This window comes from Trachymyrmex septentrionalis, unplaced genomic scaffold (genome assembly GCF_001594115.1).
Source record: "Trachymyrmex septentrionalis isolate Tsep2-gDNA-1 unplaced genomic scaffold, Tsep1.0 scaffold13, whole genome shotgun sequence".
NCBI classification, from domain to species: domain Eukaryota; kingdom Metazoa; phylum Arthropoda; class Insecta; order Hymenoptera; family Formicidae; genus Trachymyrmex; species Trachymyrmex septentrionalis.
Window position 1 is genome coordinate 894,389 of NW_017304438.1, and position 12,889 is coordinate 907,277.

The 12,889-nt window shown below is 36.2% G+C and overlaps 2 protein-coding genes across 3 annotated transcripts in view; one reads left to right on the plus strand and one right to left on the minus strand.

The window, feature by feature from the left end:
- The first annotated feature begins 2,759 nt into the window (after positions 1 to 2,759).
- Positions 2,760 to 4,180, plus strand: LOC108756875 (nodal homolog 3-B-like). Its single transcript, XM_018501016.1, has one exon. The coding sequence runs from the start codon at positions 2,989 to 2,991 to the stop codon at positions 4,120 to 4,122; it is 1,134 nt and encodes a 377-aa protein (XP_018356518.1). The 5' UTR covers positions 2,760 to 2,988; the 3' UTR covers positions 4,123 to 4,180.
- Positions 4,181 to 7,682: 3,502 nt separating this feature from the next.
- The window catches only part of LOC108756930 (microsomal triglyceride transfer protein large subunit), an 11,315-nt gene continuing 6,108 nt past the window's right edge, over positions 7,683 to 12,889 (minus strand). For both annotated transcript variants that reach the window (XM_018501129.1, XM_018501130.1), the window contains exons 5-6: positions 10,580 to 11,233; positions 7,683 to 9,588 (exon numbers count right to left, since the gene is read on the minus strand). In XM_018501129.1, the coding sequence (XP_018356631.1) occupies positions 7,846 to 9,588; positions 10,580 to 11,233 (2,397 nt within the window). In that variant the 3' untranslated portion in view covers positions 7,683 to 7,845. The remainder of the gene's footprint in view (positions 9,589 to 10,579; positions 11,234 to 12,889) is intronic.

The following is a 12,889-nucleotide window of genomic DNA, read 5'->3' on the forward strand; positions in this document are numbered from 1 at the left end:
ATATTTTATATATATTTTTTATATAGACTAACTAAACTATAACTACTATTATTATTAATTATATTAATAGTAATAAATGGAGTTTTTTAAGCATAATTATTTTATTGTATTATTAAAGCCACACGAATACTAATTTTTTTTCTTTTTTTTTTTTGATCGGTGTGCTTGAACTACAACATGAATGAAAAGTACGAGAAATGCCCTGAAAAAGGATAAAAAAAATTTTTTTGTAATTTTAACTAAAACTTGTTTTGCTGTAATAAATTGCAATTTTGATATAATTAATTTAATTACATATACATATTTTTTCAAAGAATTTTAGAGTTTTAAGTTATATTTTAAAATATGTTAGGACTGCTCATTGTTTATTAAAAAGTTATTATTAAATAAAACAAACTATATAAATGTTTGTTAAATATTATCGAATTTAAATTTTATAAAAAACGACAGCAGCAATAGGCAAAGCTTTTAGATAGAAAAGGCCTTTTATAATATCAGTAATATAATCTTCTCTGTGTATGTGATAAGTATTTTACTGGAGAAGTACGCTCAGTACCGAACACTGCCTTTTACCGGACACTAAGATAACGTAGTATCCTTTTGCTACCGATAGATGCCAGTTGCTTACTATATCCATTTAAACAAGCCTCTGGGACGTCGACTAATTTTACGCTTTGTGCGATCGATTCCGAATTTGTGGTTCCGAGTTTTACTCCACTTGCGCCTCACATATGTGTTTTTTTTCTTTGCATTGAATGGAAGTACTTAATTTTTTCTTTGCATTGAATGGAAGTATTTAATTACTCCAGTCTTGTGCGGAATAAAAGAGCCAACAGGTTTAAAAAGAGGTTTGACTGCGGAAAGAGGATTTTGAGATTACAACTTAAGTCTGAGGCGTCCAGGAATACCTATACATGTATGTATACTTTTTTAGAATGTGCATTAGACGTAAAAAGAAAATGATTGTGTGTAATAAAACAATTAAATTGCAAACGATTCGACCTTTTAATAATGGTCTTCTTCAGTGCCTTACATAAATTCTTTGTCTTGTATAACTTGTTTACGCCTTATTTACTAAATTCCTTATACTTATGGTTTGTCGTAAAGAAATATCGTTTGCTCACGAATGCCTCGTTGGAATTTTCGTTTGCTCATCCTTAGTTCAAGCGGGTAGAAAATGTTATTTCCTTTTTGTTTGTGGCGGCTACGCCGCCCTGAACCATTAAGTACTAGCCTATACATCCCACTGTCTACATGATAGATTTTTTTAGTACTCAACAACAGTACAGAAGTTGTGCGTCCCTTTGCAGGAGGTTCATCTTTCTCACGTGTTCTTCTTTCTTTCTGAGCTCAGACCTTGTCTTTGTCCGATACGGCTACCGGATTAACTCGGATAAATTCGACTCTAATTTCGGTCGTCGCAGAGTCTGACAAACTATTCACGAGTTATTAAAACTACCTGTACAAATGGACATCTTAAAATACACTTGTTATTCATTTTCTTCTAAATTCTTTCTAAATTCTGTGTTATTATTACAGCCTATTTCTTTCGTTCTCCGATATGTCGCCGCCAGTAGCGAACCACCCCATCGCAAACTGCAATTGCAAGTAAGTCTGATAAAATAAGCGACATTTAACGAAAGAGAGGCACGCTCTCTCGGGCCAACTTGAACTTGTAAAAAGTGCGAATATTTAGCGACAAGTTTGCTTGATTATCGAGCCATTCAGTAAGGACACCCGTTCGCGGGAAAAGAATAGTAGAGAACGCAGCGAAGTTGTGCCGCTGCTCACGAGTACGCGGTCACAGCTGATAATTCAGTACCAAGTACGCCATTTTAGTAGATTATCCACTAATTCAGATTTAGAGAGTGTGTTTATCACACATAGATCGTAAACACGACGGACATTCTTCCCTGATCGTTTCTTTTATCCATTTAATAGGTACAATCGACATCCTGCTTATTTTTATAATTTAATGCAAAAATATAAATCATAAATTTTTTAACTTTAAAATAACACGTTGGTCACACTTACTGACATTTTGACCCGAGAAAAAAACGCTTTTTGCGCGAATAGCTGCTAGACACATACTAACAGTCCGATTAAAAAGCTAAGCATCTCTATCGACACATTTTAAAACTTTAAACCTTCAGTAGATGGCAGGTAAGCGCCCTTCCGAAGGCAGAAAGGTTTTAGAATTTAGCGTGAAAGACGATGCTTGGGTCATTTTGACCCGGAAGGACCATAAAGGGGTCCAGAGGAACCATTAAAACGCGATTCGTGTAATATTTTAGTCATAATTTCAGCATAAAGAAATTCATAAATAAGTGCAGATTTAGGTTAGTTATATTAGTTTTTCTTCTCGAAGAAATAATATTTCGTTATAAAACTTTTATTTGGGTGGGCCATAGGCATTGGTAGGCATGTAGGGTCGCTCAGTCGAGTGGTGGTCTGCGGTTGATAAGAACATTCCAGGTGGTAACTATGGACGCCTCGATTGGCGGCTATTTGGAGAGAGCGCGGTCCTTCAACCAGAGCTCTCATCTTCGAAGGATATGACGTTCGCAGTTCGAAGTAGACCGGCATCGGCGTCGTTCATCCTTCGGGAATTACGCACGGATTGAAAATTAATTGAAGAATAATTGAAGAAAAAGACACGATACGACTTGTACTTTATTAAAAGAGAATGATAAAAGACAAAAGTTACGAGGTGAATGAACGAGTGTAGCAAAATAGATTCTGATCTTTATAAGCGCGATTTTTATAGATTTTATTCAAGTCTGACGAGAGAAAAATATATCGGGATCAACCATTTAAGGTGCAATATCAGAAATATAAAATGTTATATAATAATAAGTGAAAATTGACTAAAAAAAAAAAATGTACCACACAAATAAGCGAAGGAGCCAACGTGCAAAGTAGATCTTGATGCTTAATAATACTTTTGCGTGAATTTTACAATTTCGAGTTCCAGAAAAATATTATATTATGGGAATTTCCCTGATAAAATCTGCGACCTTTCTACCTTCGTGTAAGACACATCGAGGATCTGCCATGCGAACTCCAGGAGTTTGGCTGCTGTTGGCGGCGGGTACGTTCTTTGTCTGCTGTTTATGGAAGATCGGATCGGTCAGTCGATGGAACTCCAGCATGCGCGCAAAGGCTTTAATTCACTTCGACCTGTCAATTCCGTCATCGTCGTCATCGTCACTATCGACGTCACGTCGACCTCCCTTTGATAGGACTAACGCGAGACTCTCACGCGACGCCGCGCGCAGAAAACATCGCGGCACCCTGTCCAAGTACATGCTGCAGTTGTACCATCGGCGTCCGGACGCCGACGTCGTCCGCGCGATTCAACCGGTGCACATTTCCAGTCTGCTCAGCGACGGCGGTAGAATTTTGGAATTCTCGATCCCGTCCACCGGCGTCGACGAGGCGCTGGAGGCTGCAGAATTGCTCGGGATAGCTGGCGCGATAGTTAGAGTGCGATCATTGAACGATCTGTCTACGATGAAGAACGGAAGTGAGGAGATCCGGAAGCTCAGGAAGGACGACGCGTGGCGGGCTTTTGATGTCACGTCCATTGTTGCCGGCAGGAACGGCGATACAGTCAAGCTTTACGTTCACGGCAGGCTGACCTATCATCCTTATGGCGACGGTCCGATTCTTCTGCTGAATTACAGCAAGGTCAGAGGCGTCCGGCGTCATCGGCGATCCACTGAGGACCAAGAGGATCAGGATCGTTGGGACGACGAACCGCCACGAAGACGACGTCGGAATAGTTGCCGCCGGCGTCCCATGTACGTGGACTTCGCCCTGATCGCCTACGACGAATGGGTGGTCGCGCCGCCAGGATACGAAGCTTATCAATGCACCGGCAAGTGTTTCTTTCCATTGGGCGATCATCTCAGCCCGACCAAGCACGCGATAGTGCAGACGTTGATGCACGGCGCACTCCAGGCCAGCGAAGATCTTCGTGGCAACAAGTTTATCGGTAGAGCCTGCTGCGTGCCCACCAGACTGGCACCTACGAGTCTGCTCTACCTGGACGCCAGAGGCACTTTGACCTACGAATACGGCTACGAGGACATGGTCGTCTCTGAGTGTGGTTGTCGCTAATTGATAAATCCCTTGCTTCAAAAGTAATACAAACTCAAAAAATGTAATATTTTTTTATCATGAATTCGATAAGCGTTACTTTACCAATCGTCAAAAATGAACTAACTTTATTTAAAAAAATCGTCAAAAAGGCGCAACTGAAAAGAGCGCAATTGAAAAGGGCTTTAAAAAAATAAAAAAGTATGATTAAAATCATCACAACTTCAAAAGGCTGGTTTTTTTTAATGGATCGTGAAATAAAAATGATAAAAATCACTTTTTATTTATCATGTTAGGAATATTCTTTTTTTTTTTTATTGTTTGATATTATTTGATTAGTTAATAATTTTCTGTAAAATTGAAAATAGTTTTTTCTTTTTCTGGGAAACTTTAGCCTCCGTCAGCAATATAAATTTTGGCCAGCAATAAGAGTATTTGAGAAATTGCATTTTAATCTTTATTTTATTCTAGACTATATAAAAGTCAACGATTTGTTACCATCAGAGAGGTCGGATTATATTTTACTTATTTTTTACAGATTTATCTACAAAAATTCACGATCAAAATATCGATACTTTTTTAAAGACCCCAATTGTCAGTGGAAAGTTAATTTCTTGTATCACTTTTAGTAGAAGTAATGGAATTATTTGTAATTAGACGTGAACTCTGCAGGATGAAGAGTATGTTTCTTTCGCTTTTTTATTAACAGAATTAACGTGATGTTGTGTAAAAATCAGTGTACAAAATACAGAATAATAATAAATACATTTGAATCCAGACGCGTAACGATTATTCGATTTTCGAAGAAGAGAAGAATGCATTGTATCATTATTGCGTATAATATCAAAAGTGAAATTGAAGTACAATATAAAACGAGACAAATTAAACATCAACTGAAAGATTTTCCACAGAAATCAAGTTTTAAAAAATCTGCATTATAGCGTCGTTCTCTACAAGTAGCGTCACATCGTGAACATTTTATTCTGGTAAGACTCAAACAGAAAATGGGAAATATAAAAGTTTATTCAGAACGCGCTTATAACGATGTTAACATATTAAGTATACAGGATGTTAGTAAAGTATGTTGCCATATTTAACAGAGCGATTCTTTGGTTTATTTCAAATAAAAGGGTTCATATAAACGTGTCCAAAACGATTTAGTTTCCGAAATACAAGTGAATGTTCGCAAATGTTTGACGAAACGGTAAATTGCGTTGGAGATCTTTCTGCATAAATATGCCTTGCTTCACATGAGTTACTATTCGCACAACCGTAAACAAAGTGACAAAGTCAAAGCCTCCTAGACCACCAGACTTAAATCCTTTGGATTATTTTCTTTGGGGGCATCTGAAATCATTGGTTTATATCATTCCAATTGAGAATGAGAATGATTTGAGGAATCGAATAGTTGCTTCATGCGAGGCAATACGTAACACACCTGGTATCTTTGAGCGTGTACGTCAATCTTTGAGAAGAAGGCTCGATGGATGTATCATGGCGCAAGGTGGACATTTTCCAACAATTCATTTAATTATTTTATTTTATCAGAAAAACTGAAGCTTATTTCTGTTTTTCAATTTTTGACTAGTTTTTGACTAGTTCAAGCTGTATTTCTTTCAAATAAACAGATTATTACTACACATTTAAATTTAAATTTAATTTTTTTATTTCGGAAATTAGGCCGTTTAGGACACACGTTTATATGGACTTTTTTACTTGAAATAAATCAAAGAATCGCTCTGTATGGCAACATATTTAACTAATTCCCTGTATATAGTTGTATATACTATAGAATTTTAAAAATAAAATCGCGTATTTATCAATAAAAGTACGTTCTAAATACGAACGTTAGATATATTTCCTGTTTTCTGTTTGAGTTTTGTCGGAATAAAACTGTTCACAATGTAATACTACTAGGGTTGTACGAGATATCAAGACTAATCTTAGTATTGTCTTATCTTGCCTCCAATTCGTCCAAATTCAAGATTACTAATAAATTATTAAGACAATATCAAAACAAGATGTCCAGATTCTTGGTCTTGTCTTAATATTATTGGTTTCTAAAAAAAAATTATGTATATATTTGTAAATAAGAGAAAAAAGCTGTTACATAATTGTTAATTTTATTGATTTTTAAGCTGCGCGACCTATTCTGTATAATTATCACTTTTGTCTCGCAGTGAAAATTATATATCTATTACTTCTAAGCAAGCGACGTTAATCACGCCAACTTCCGCCGCGCGACAAGAATTGCCGCGTTCTGTGTACAGGTACTACTTTTTTTACAGAGAGAGAACTTGCGCGAGAGAGCTTGTTGATCAAAGCACTATTGCAACAAAACATTAGAGGTTTGTTCGATTGGAGATGAAACAAGACAAGAGATTTTTGCTATGAATATTGATCAAGACCGAGACAAGATTAAAATTTTCAAAATTTTTCAATACCAATACAATATTTTTACAAATATCGTCTTGTTTTGATCTCATGCAACCCTAAATGCTACCAAGAAATCGAACAATTTGGCCATAATCTAAATTTTTTTTAATGAACTTAATGTTTAACATTTGTAAAGAATATAGAGCATTCTGTAAATAAAAAGTGAAAAATTATTACATTCAATTTTAAATAACATTTCCTTCTTCAACATATCATTATTAATATGTTATAAAAAAAGATATTAACTTGATGGAAAAATTTTGCTGAAAAATTCGATAAAATTTCGCTAAAAATTTTGCTGAAGTTGTTCCACGTTTTGAAACAATTTTCAGCTCATGTGAAATTTAATTGAATTTGAAAATTAAATTACATGTTTTTTTATATAGCAAACACAAATGGTCTCTGAATTAATTTTTACAATTTTTCTAAACAAAATTATATTAAAAATAATACATTTCTTCATTTTGTAATCTAATTTTGGAAACTCGTTGATTTTTTCATAAAGAATGATTTCATTAAAACACAAGAAAACAGAAGAAAAATTTCATAATGCTGGGCTTTATGTTCTATTTTGTATGATATTTTAATTATGAAGAATAAAATTCAAGAGTACTGCTTGTGGCAATTTCAGCGTATCATTAAGAGAAAACAAATTTCAACAAATTTTTCAGAAAATTTTTTGAAACAATTTTAATAATTTTTTTAGACAAATTTCATCAATTTAGCAGAAAATGACTTTTTGTTGAAAAAAAAAAACTTTTTGCAAAATCTCAGCAAAATTTCAGCAAATTTGCAGCCATTCTGCTAAAATTTCTGATAAAATTCTTCCACCAGAGAGTCTAAACTCTATTTTATATCTATTATATGTCCGGAGAAAAATTATTATATTTACAAAATAAACGGTTTGTAGATAAAGATTTGTATTTCCTGAGAATTTAATTTTTTGGAGACTTATTTTTGTGAAAAACTTTTTAACTGTGTTTTAGAGTTTTTATATACAAAACCAGCCAATTGGAATTGCAATTAATTTTTAGAATAATTAAGCAAGAATATAAAGAAAATTTTAAGATTTAAATTTCGAACCTTATCTTCTTTGACTAAAATGCTAAAACAATATTAATCTAAAATAAATTTGAGTTATGCATTGTCATATAAAGGTTGAAATATAGCAATATCCATCGATTTGAAAATAGACGCTGCCATATTATCATAGATTTCACTCTTAAAAAAAATCACAATAATAAAAACAACAGTTTCGCAATTCTTTCGTAATCGATAAAAAAATCACTGAGTAGTCTTCGGTATGCGTTAACTTAAATTCGTGAACTTCGTACACATTTCATTGTTTTTTTGATTGAGCATGTAGGATCTGCCAGGTGAGTGAACTTTCATCCGGCGCGTTTTTCTCAGTCTATGCCGGCTGCCGGGTATCCTTTCGATTTTGTAGACCTGATACTTCACCGCGGTAATCGGTTGGCTCAGTCTCATGCACAACGCCGAAGGTCCACTGAAATCCACGGTGGTGGATAGTTGGAGCTTCGGCTCCATCGCCATCGTGAATTCCGCCTTGCTCTGCACAAAGCTCGTGTGCACCCTGGTACCGCCGTGGACCGTCACGCCGGCGTTCATCTCCACCAGGGAACGTGCATTTCTCGACCACAGACTAAGCTGGATCTCACCGGCCAGCTCGAAGCTCACGGCACCTTGAACGTCGAGTTCGGCGACGAAACCGGACCCCAATGGCACATATTCGCTATGACTGTACAGTGAAGCGAGAGCTTGAAAGGCGGGGGTCCTTGTGTCCGCAGTGCCCGACCATACGTGGCCCATCAGTTCGCCCTGCCCGGTGAAAAAGACGAACGGTCGTATCCCGACGTCAAGAATATCGATCTCCATTCCGGCAGTGGCCACCTCGGCGTCGTCGACTTCATCCTGATTCGATACGAAACTGCTAAGACCGCCAGCGAATAGTCCCAGCGAGAACATCGCTTGCCGTTGCTCATTGCTCTCCAGTACGACGTCGACGATGCCGCGCTTCAGAAGACCGGAATTTACTTCCTGAACGGTAACCAATGAACCATTACTGTCGGGTGAGCGCAGGAAGTGCCTCGCGAAAGCGGTGCTAAGACCCCGCTGCGCTTGCATGTGATAATTGTTGAGCGTTACGTTGCCACGGACGTATATATTTCTCAGGTGTTCGGCGAATCGCGCGTCCCTCTCGGCGAGTAACTCCATACGTTGACTCAGGTACTTGCGGACTTCGTAGGCTGGGTCTTTGCTGCTCAAATATTTCACGAAGTCGCGTAGAACCTCTTCGGAAGGCTCGTTCTCTAGGATAACGTCCAACGCGATCGTTCGCACGCTGCTGTCCCTTCGCGGCCCTCCGATCTGATAGAAAACCCTATGTGCCGCGCCCTTCAACTCATCGGTCGCAGCTTCACGTGGGAGGGCCTTCAAAGCGCGCCAGGCGGCGGTGCTGATGGTTTTGCTGTCGCTTAATGCGTATACCAGCAACGTGGGTATCGCCGCTGGACACCTCAGGTTTCGCAGAGCTCGCAAGAACTTAAGCTTGCACTCCTCGCCAGTGCAGGTCTCCAAGCCTAGTTCCAGGCTGACTCGCGCCTTCTCTATCACCGCGGCGGACCCGTGATGCCGCGCCATCGCGCCCGCCGCGAGTGCATAAGTCTCGGACACTTTGTCGTTTTGCATCGTCTCCTCGGAGCGTCGTAGAATATCTCTGGCAACATCGACATGGGGCGTCGGCGAGAGAGACAGTGCCCATAGATACCTCTCGGTCTCGTCGCCGGTCTCATCCTGCCGGAGTATCTTCATGGCAGCTTGATGAGCGGGCAATGTAGAAGCGGCGCCGAATATATCCAGCAGCTGCATCTTTATCCGTTGATTGCGCGGCGTCTTTAAGATCTTGTGCAGCTCCTCGGGCGAGGCGTTCCTGACTAGAGGTAAAAGCTTGAGGAAAGCCGACGCGGATTTCGCTGTACCCAGCTCGGAAGCGGTAAGTGTCTTGTAATATTCTTCGATCGCCTGATTAATCTGCAATGAGATGTAGACTCAAGGTTTTAATACGAAATATATAAGTACTATATTAAAATATTATTTATATTATATATTATTTATGTATATATTATAATATTAATATGTTTATTTAAAAAACTGAACGCACTGCAGTTTTCATGGTGTCAAATTTTTATCTAGAGTCATTAACATTCATGTCTCAGAATCAATGTAAAAACTAATATATTAAGTATGAATGTTATGTAACCTGTCAATTATTTTTAATTTATATTCAAACTTTAGAGGACATTCCTAAAAAAACATTCCATTCTTGAAATTATTTATCATGTAACATATAATATCTCTCTAAGAATTAATATAAACTGATATATGATAAGCGCGCGAATGTTATGTAACCCGTCAATTATTTTTAATTTGTATTAAAACTTTAGAAAACATTTAAAAAAGAACGTTCAATGTTTCTAATTATTTTAATCTCAACAATAATAAAATTTGAAATCTTATGTTTAATACAAATAGCAGACAACGATGCAAGATCTCCTGCGTTGTTTTCTATTTATCTACTTTGCAACTTTCAGGGGAAATGTATTTGAAATATTTGAATGTAAAATACATATTATTTGCAATACAAGTCTATTTTGTATTTTAGCGGAGCACATGAAGGTATTTTGTACTTAAAATCGAAAGATTAAAAGTTTACTTAGATTTTCGAATTCAAATAAGAAGTTTGATTGATCAACATTAATATTTGAAATACAAAATACTTTTATATGTTTCCATAAAATATAATATACAAAAAAATTTTTATGTGCTCCGCTGAAATACAATATATAATTGTCTTATAAATATTGTTTTTCAAATAACAGTATTTCAAATACAGGCCCAGCCTTGGCAACTTTATGCATCAGAGCGGTCTCTACAAGTTCATTAGTTTGTTATCTGTCCCCGTCGTTCGAGAACAATGAAAATACTGAAATAGACGTAAAATAGAACAGGCAGAAAGATTTACCGTGGGACATCCGGTATCAGGACATGTGGCGAGCATCGGTTGGAGCTCGATGTCCGCCTCTTTATATTCAGGCTTAAGCAGCATCACCGCCTGCTTCGCGGAATTCGCCTGAATTGCTGTTGCACTGATGGCCTCGACTGTCTGCTCCAACGTTCTTTCAGATACGACACTCGTACCAACGTCAGGCTTAGACGCCAAGGTCATTTTGTGTCCTTCATAATCGTTCACGCGCTCTGGCAACAGCGACTGCGTTAGCACGTACTTGGAATGACGATTACTCTTGAGTCTAACGGCAAACATTGGATTCGGATGTTGCTTCGATGGTGGTAGTGTGCCATGCGTGCAGGCAGTCTTTCGTTTCTCAATAACATTATCTCCGGACATGAGATAGGTCACGTCGCAGAAGCCGGAAGCGTCTCGTTGACGCACTTCGTCGTCAAGCGTTCGGTATTGGAAGAGACTAGCTAGGCCACGTTTTAAGTTCGCGGATGACGCGCTCTCGGCTGGGTCCATGTACATGGCCTCGACATCGCCGTGTCGCCAGAGTACGAAGAAAGGCTTCTCGGCGGTTTGCTCTATCTTGGACGAGTGTTCCACGAAGCCCTCTGGCTCCGGAGCTCGCCGGGACTTGATCCATAACTGCGGTGATAGTAACTGAAAGAGAGACATCGCAATATTTATAAAAGAGGATCAAGATTTGTCAAATATTCGAGAATCACAAATTATTAAATCTAAAATTTTCTACATGTATAAAAGTTGTTTAATTGGAACTTGATTTGAAAATAGTTAAGTTCCTTTGTGAATTAAATTAATAAAGTAAAAAATATCTTACTTAATTTAACGATTGTGTTACATTAATATCATTTAAAACCTATAATATATTTTACTGTGTTATATTTTTATTTTAAATTATGTTTTGCATTAATCAATAACCCGAGCAGAAATTGAATCGGGGTGCAATAAAGATCCCTATCGAGTTATCCCTAACGTACAGTCGGGTCCGAATAAGGAATCCTGGAAGCCTCAAATTTAATGCACTTTCCGATAGTAACCTGACAGGGCCAAAAGATCAGATCCTTATCATAGAGCTTATTCAGGTCCGTATCAGGATTTCACATTAAGATCTGATTTTCACTAGGGATAATCACTAGGAAATCTGCTAGTGATCTGATTCAATTTTTGCATATATATAATATATAAATCAATTAGGATTTTTACAATCATCGAATACAATAATTGCTGCTGATTAGCGACAATTATTATATTCAATCACGGCGCAGCTCCTTAATTTCTACTGACAATCTGACGATAACATTGTACTCGATGGAATAGATCATTGAGGCTTTAGTTACTCAGTTGTTAATGAAAGAATTTATTAATATGTTATATAAGAATAACACACATTCTATTGAATATTTCAATAACAAAGAATAACATTAAAAAACAAACTGTTTACAGGAAAAAAAACTATTAAGGACTAAACTATTAGTTTACAAAAAATTAAAATTAAAAATATTTTTATTTTTCTTTACTTTTCACTAATTTTCCTCTCCTTTCTCTTCCATTCTAGTCTTTAACATTTTTTATAACATTGCCTAACGCCTGAAAAAATTTGTGATCTTTTACTTATTTAGATGACTTATTATGTATTTTATATTTATTTACAATGATATATCTAAAATATAATAATATATAATTATATATAAAAAAATTAATAATTTGTAATACTAATATGAATGTATACAAGGATTAAGATCGTAGATGACTAAGTGTATCTTTCATGAATTCGCCAAAAATCATATCTTTAATTGCTTTTTTAGAATCTTTAGACTTTTGGTCCTATATCTTAGAACTACTATTACGGGACGTAAGTTTCTTCAAAATTATTGTTATGGCTTTTATATAACTAATTTAGACGAATTTATTAAACTCCACATAAAATTTATTTAATAAAAAAAACCGAATTTACATTATTACACATATCTACATACATTGTAATTTATTTTTTATATTATTTCTTTATTTGTTACATTATTTTTTCTATTATTTTATACTTTAGTACATAAACTATTTAGTTACATATACTATAATATTTCATTTAGTATTGTACATATTGTATAATGAAATTTAATTAAAAATTAATTAAAGATAAATTAATTTTATAAAATTAATAATAAAATCATTTAATTTTAATATATTAAAACATTATTTTTCAATTTCGTTAAAGACAAAATTACTTTTAAATTTTTTAACTTTATTTTTAACTGATTAACTAGTTACACACACACACACACACACACACACACACAC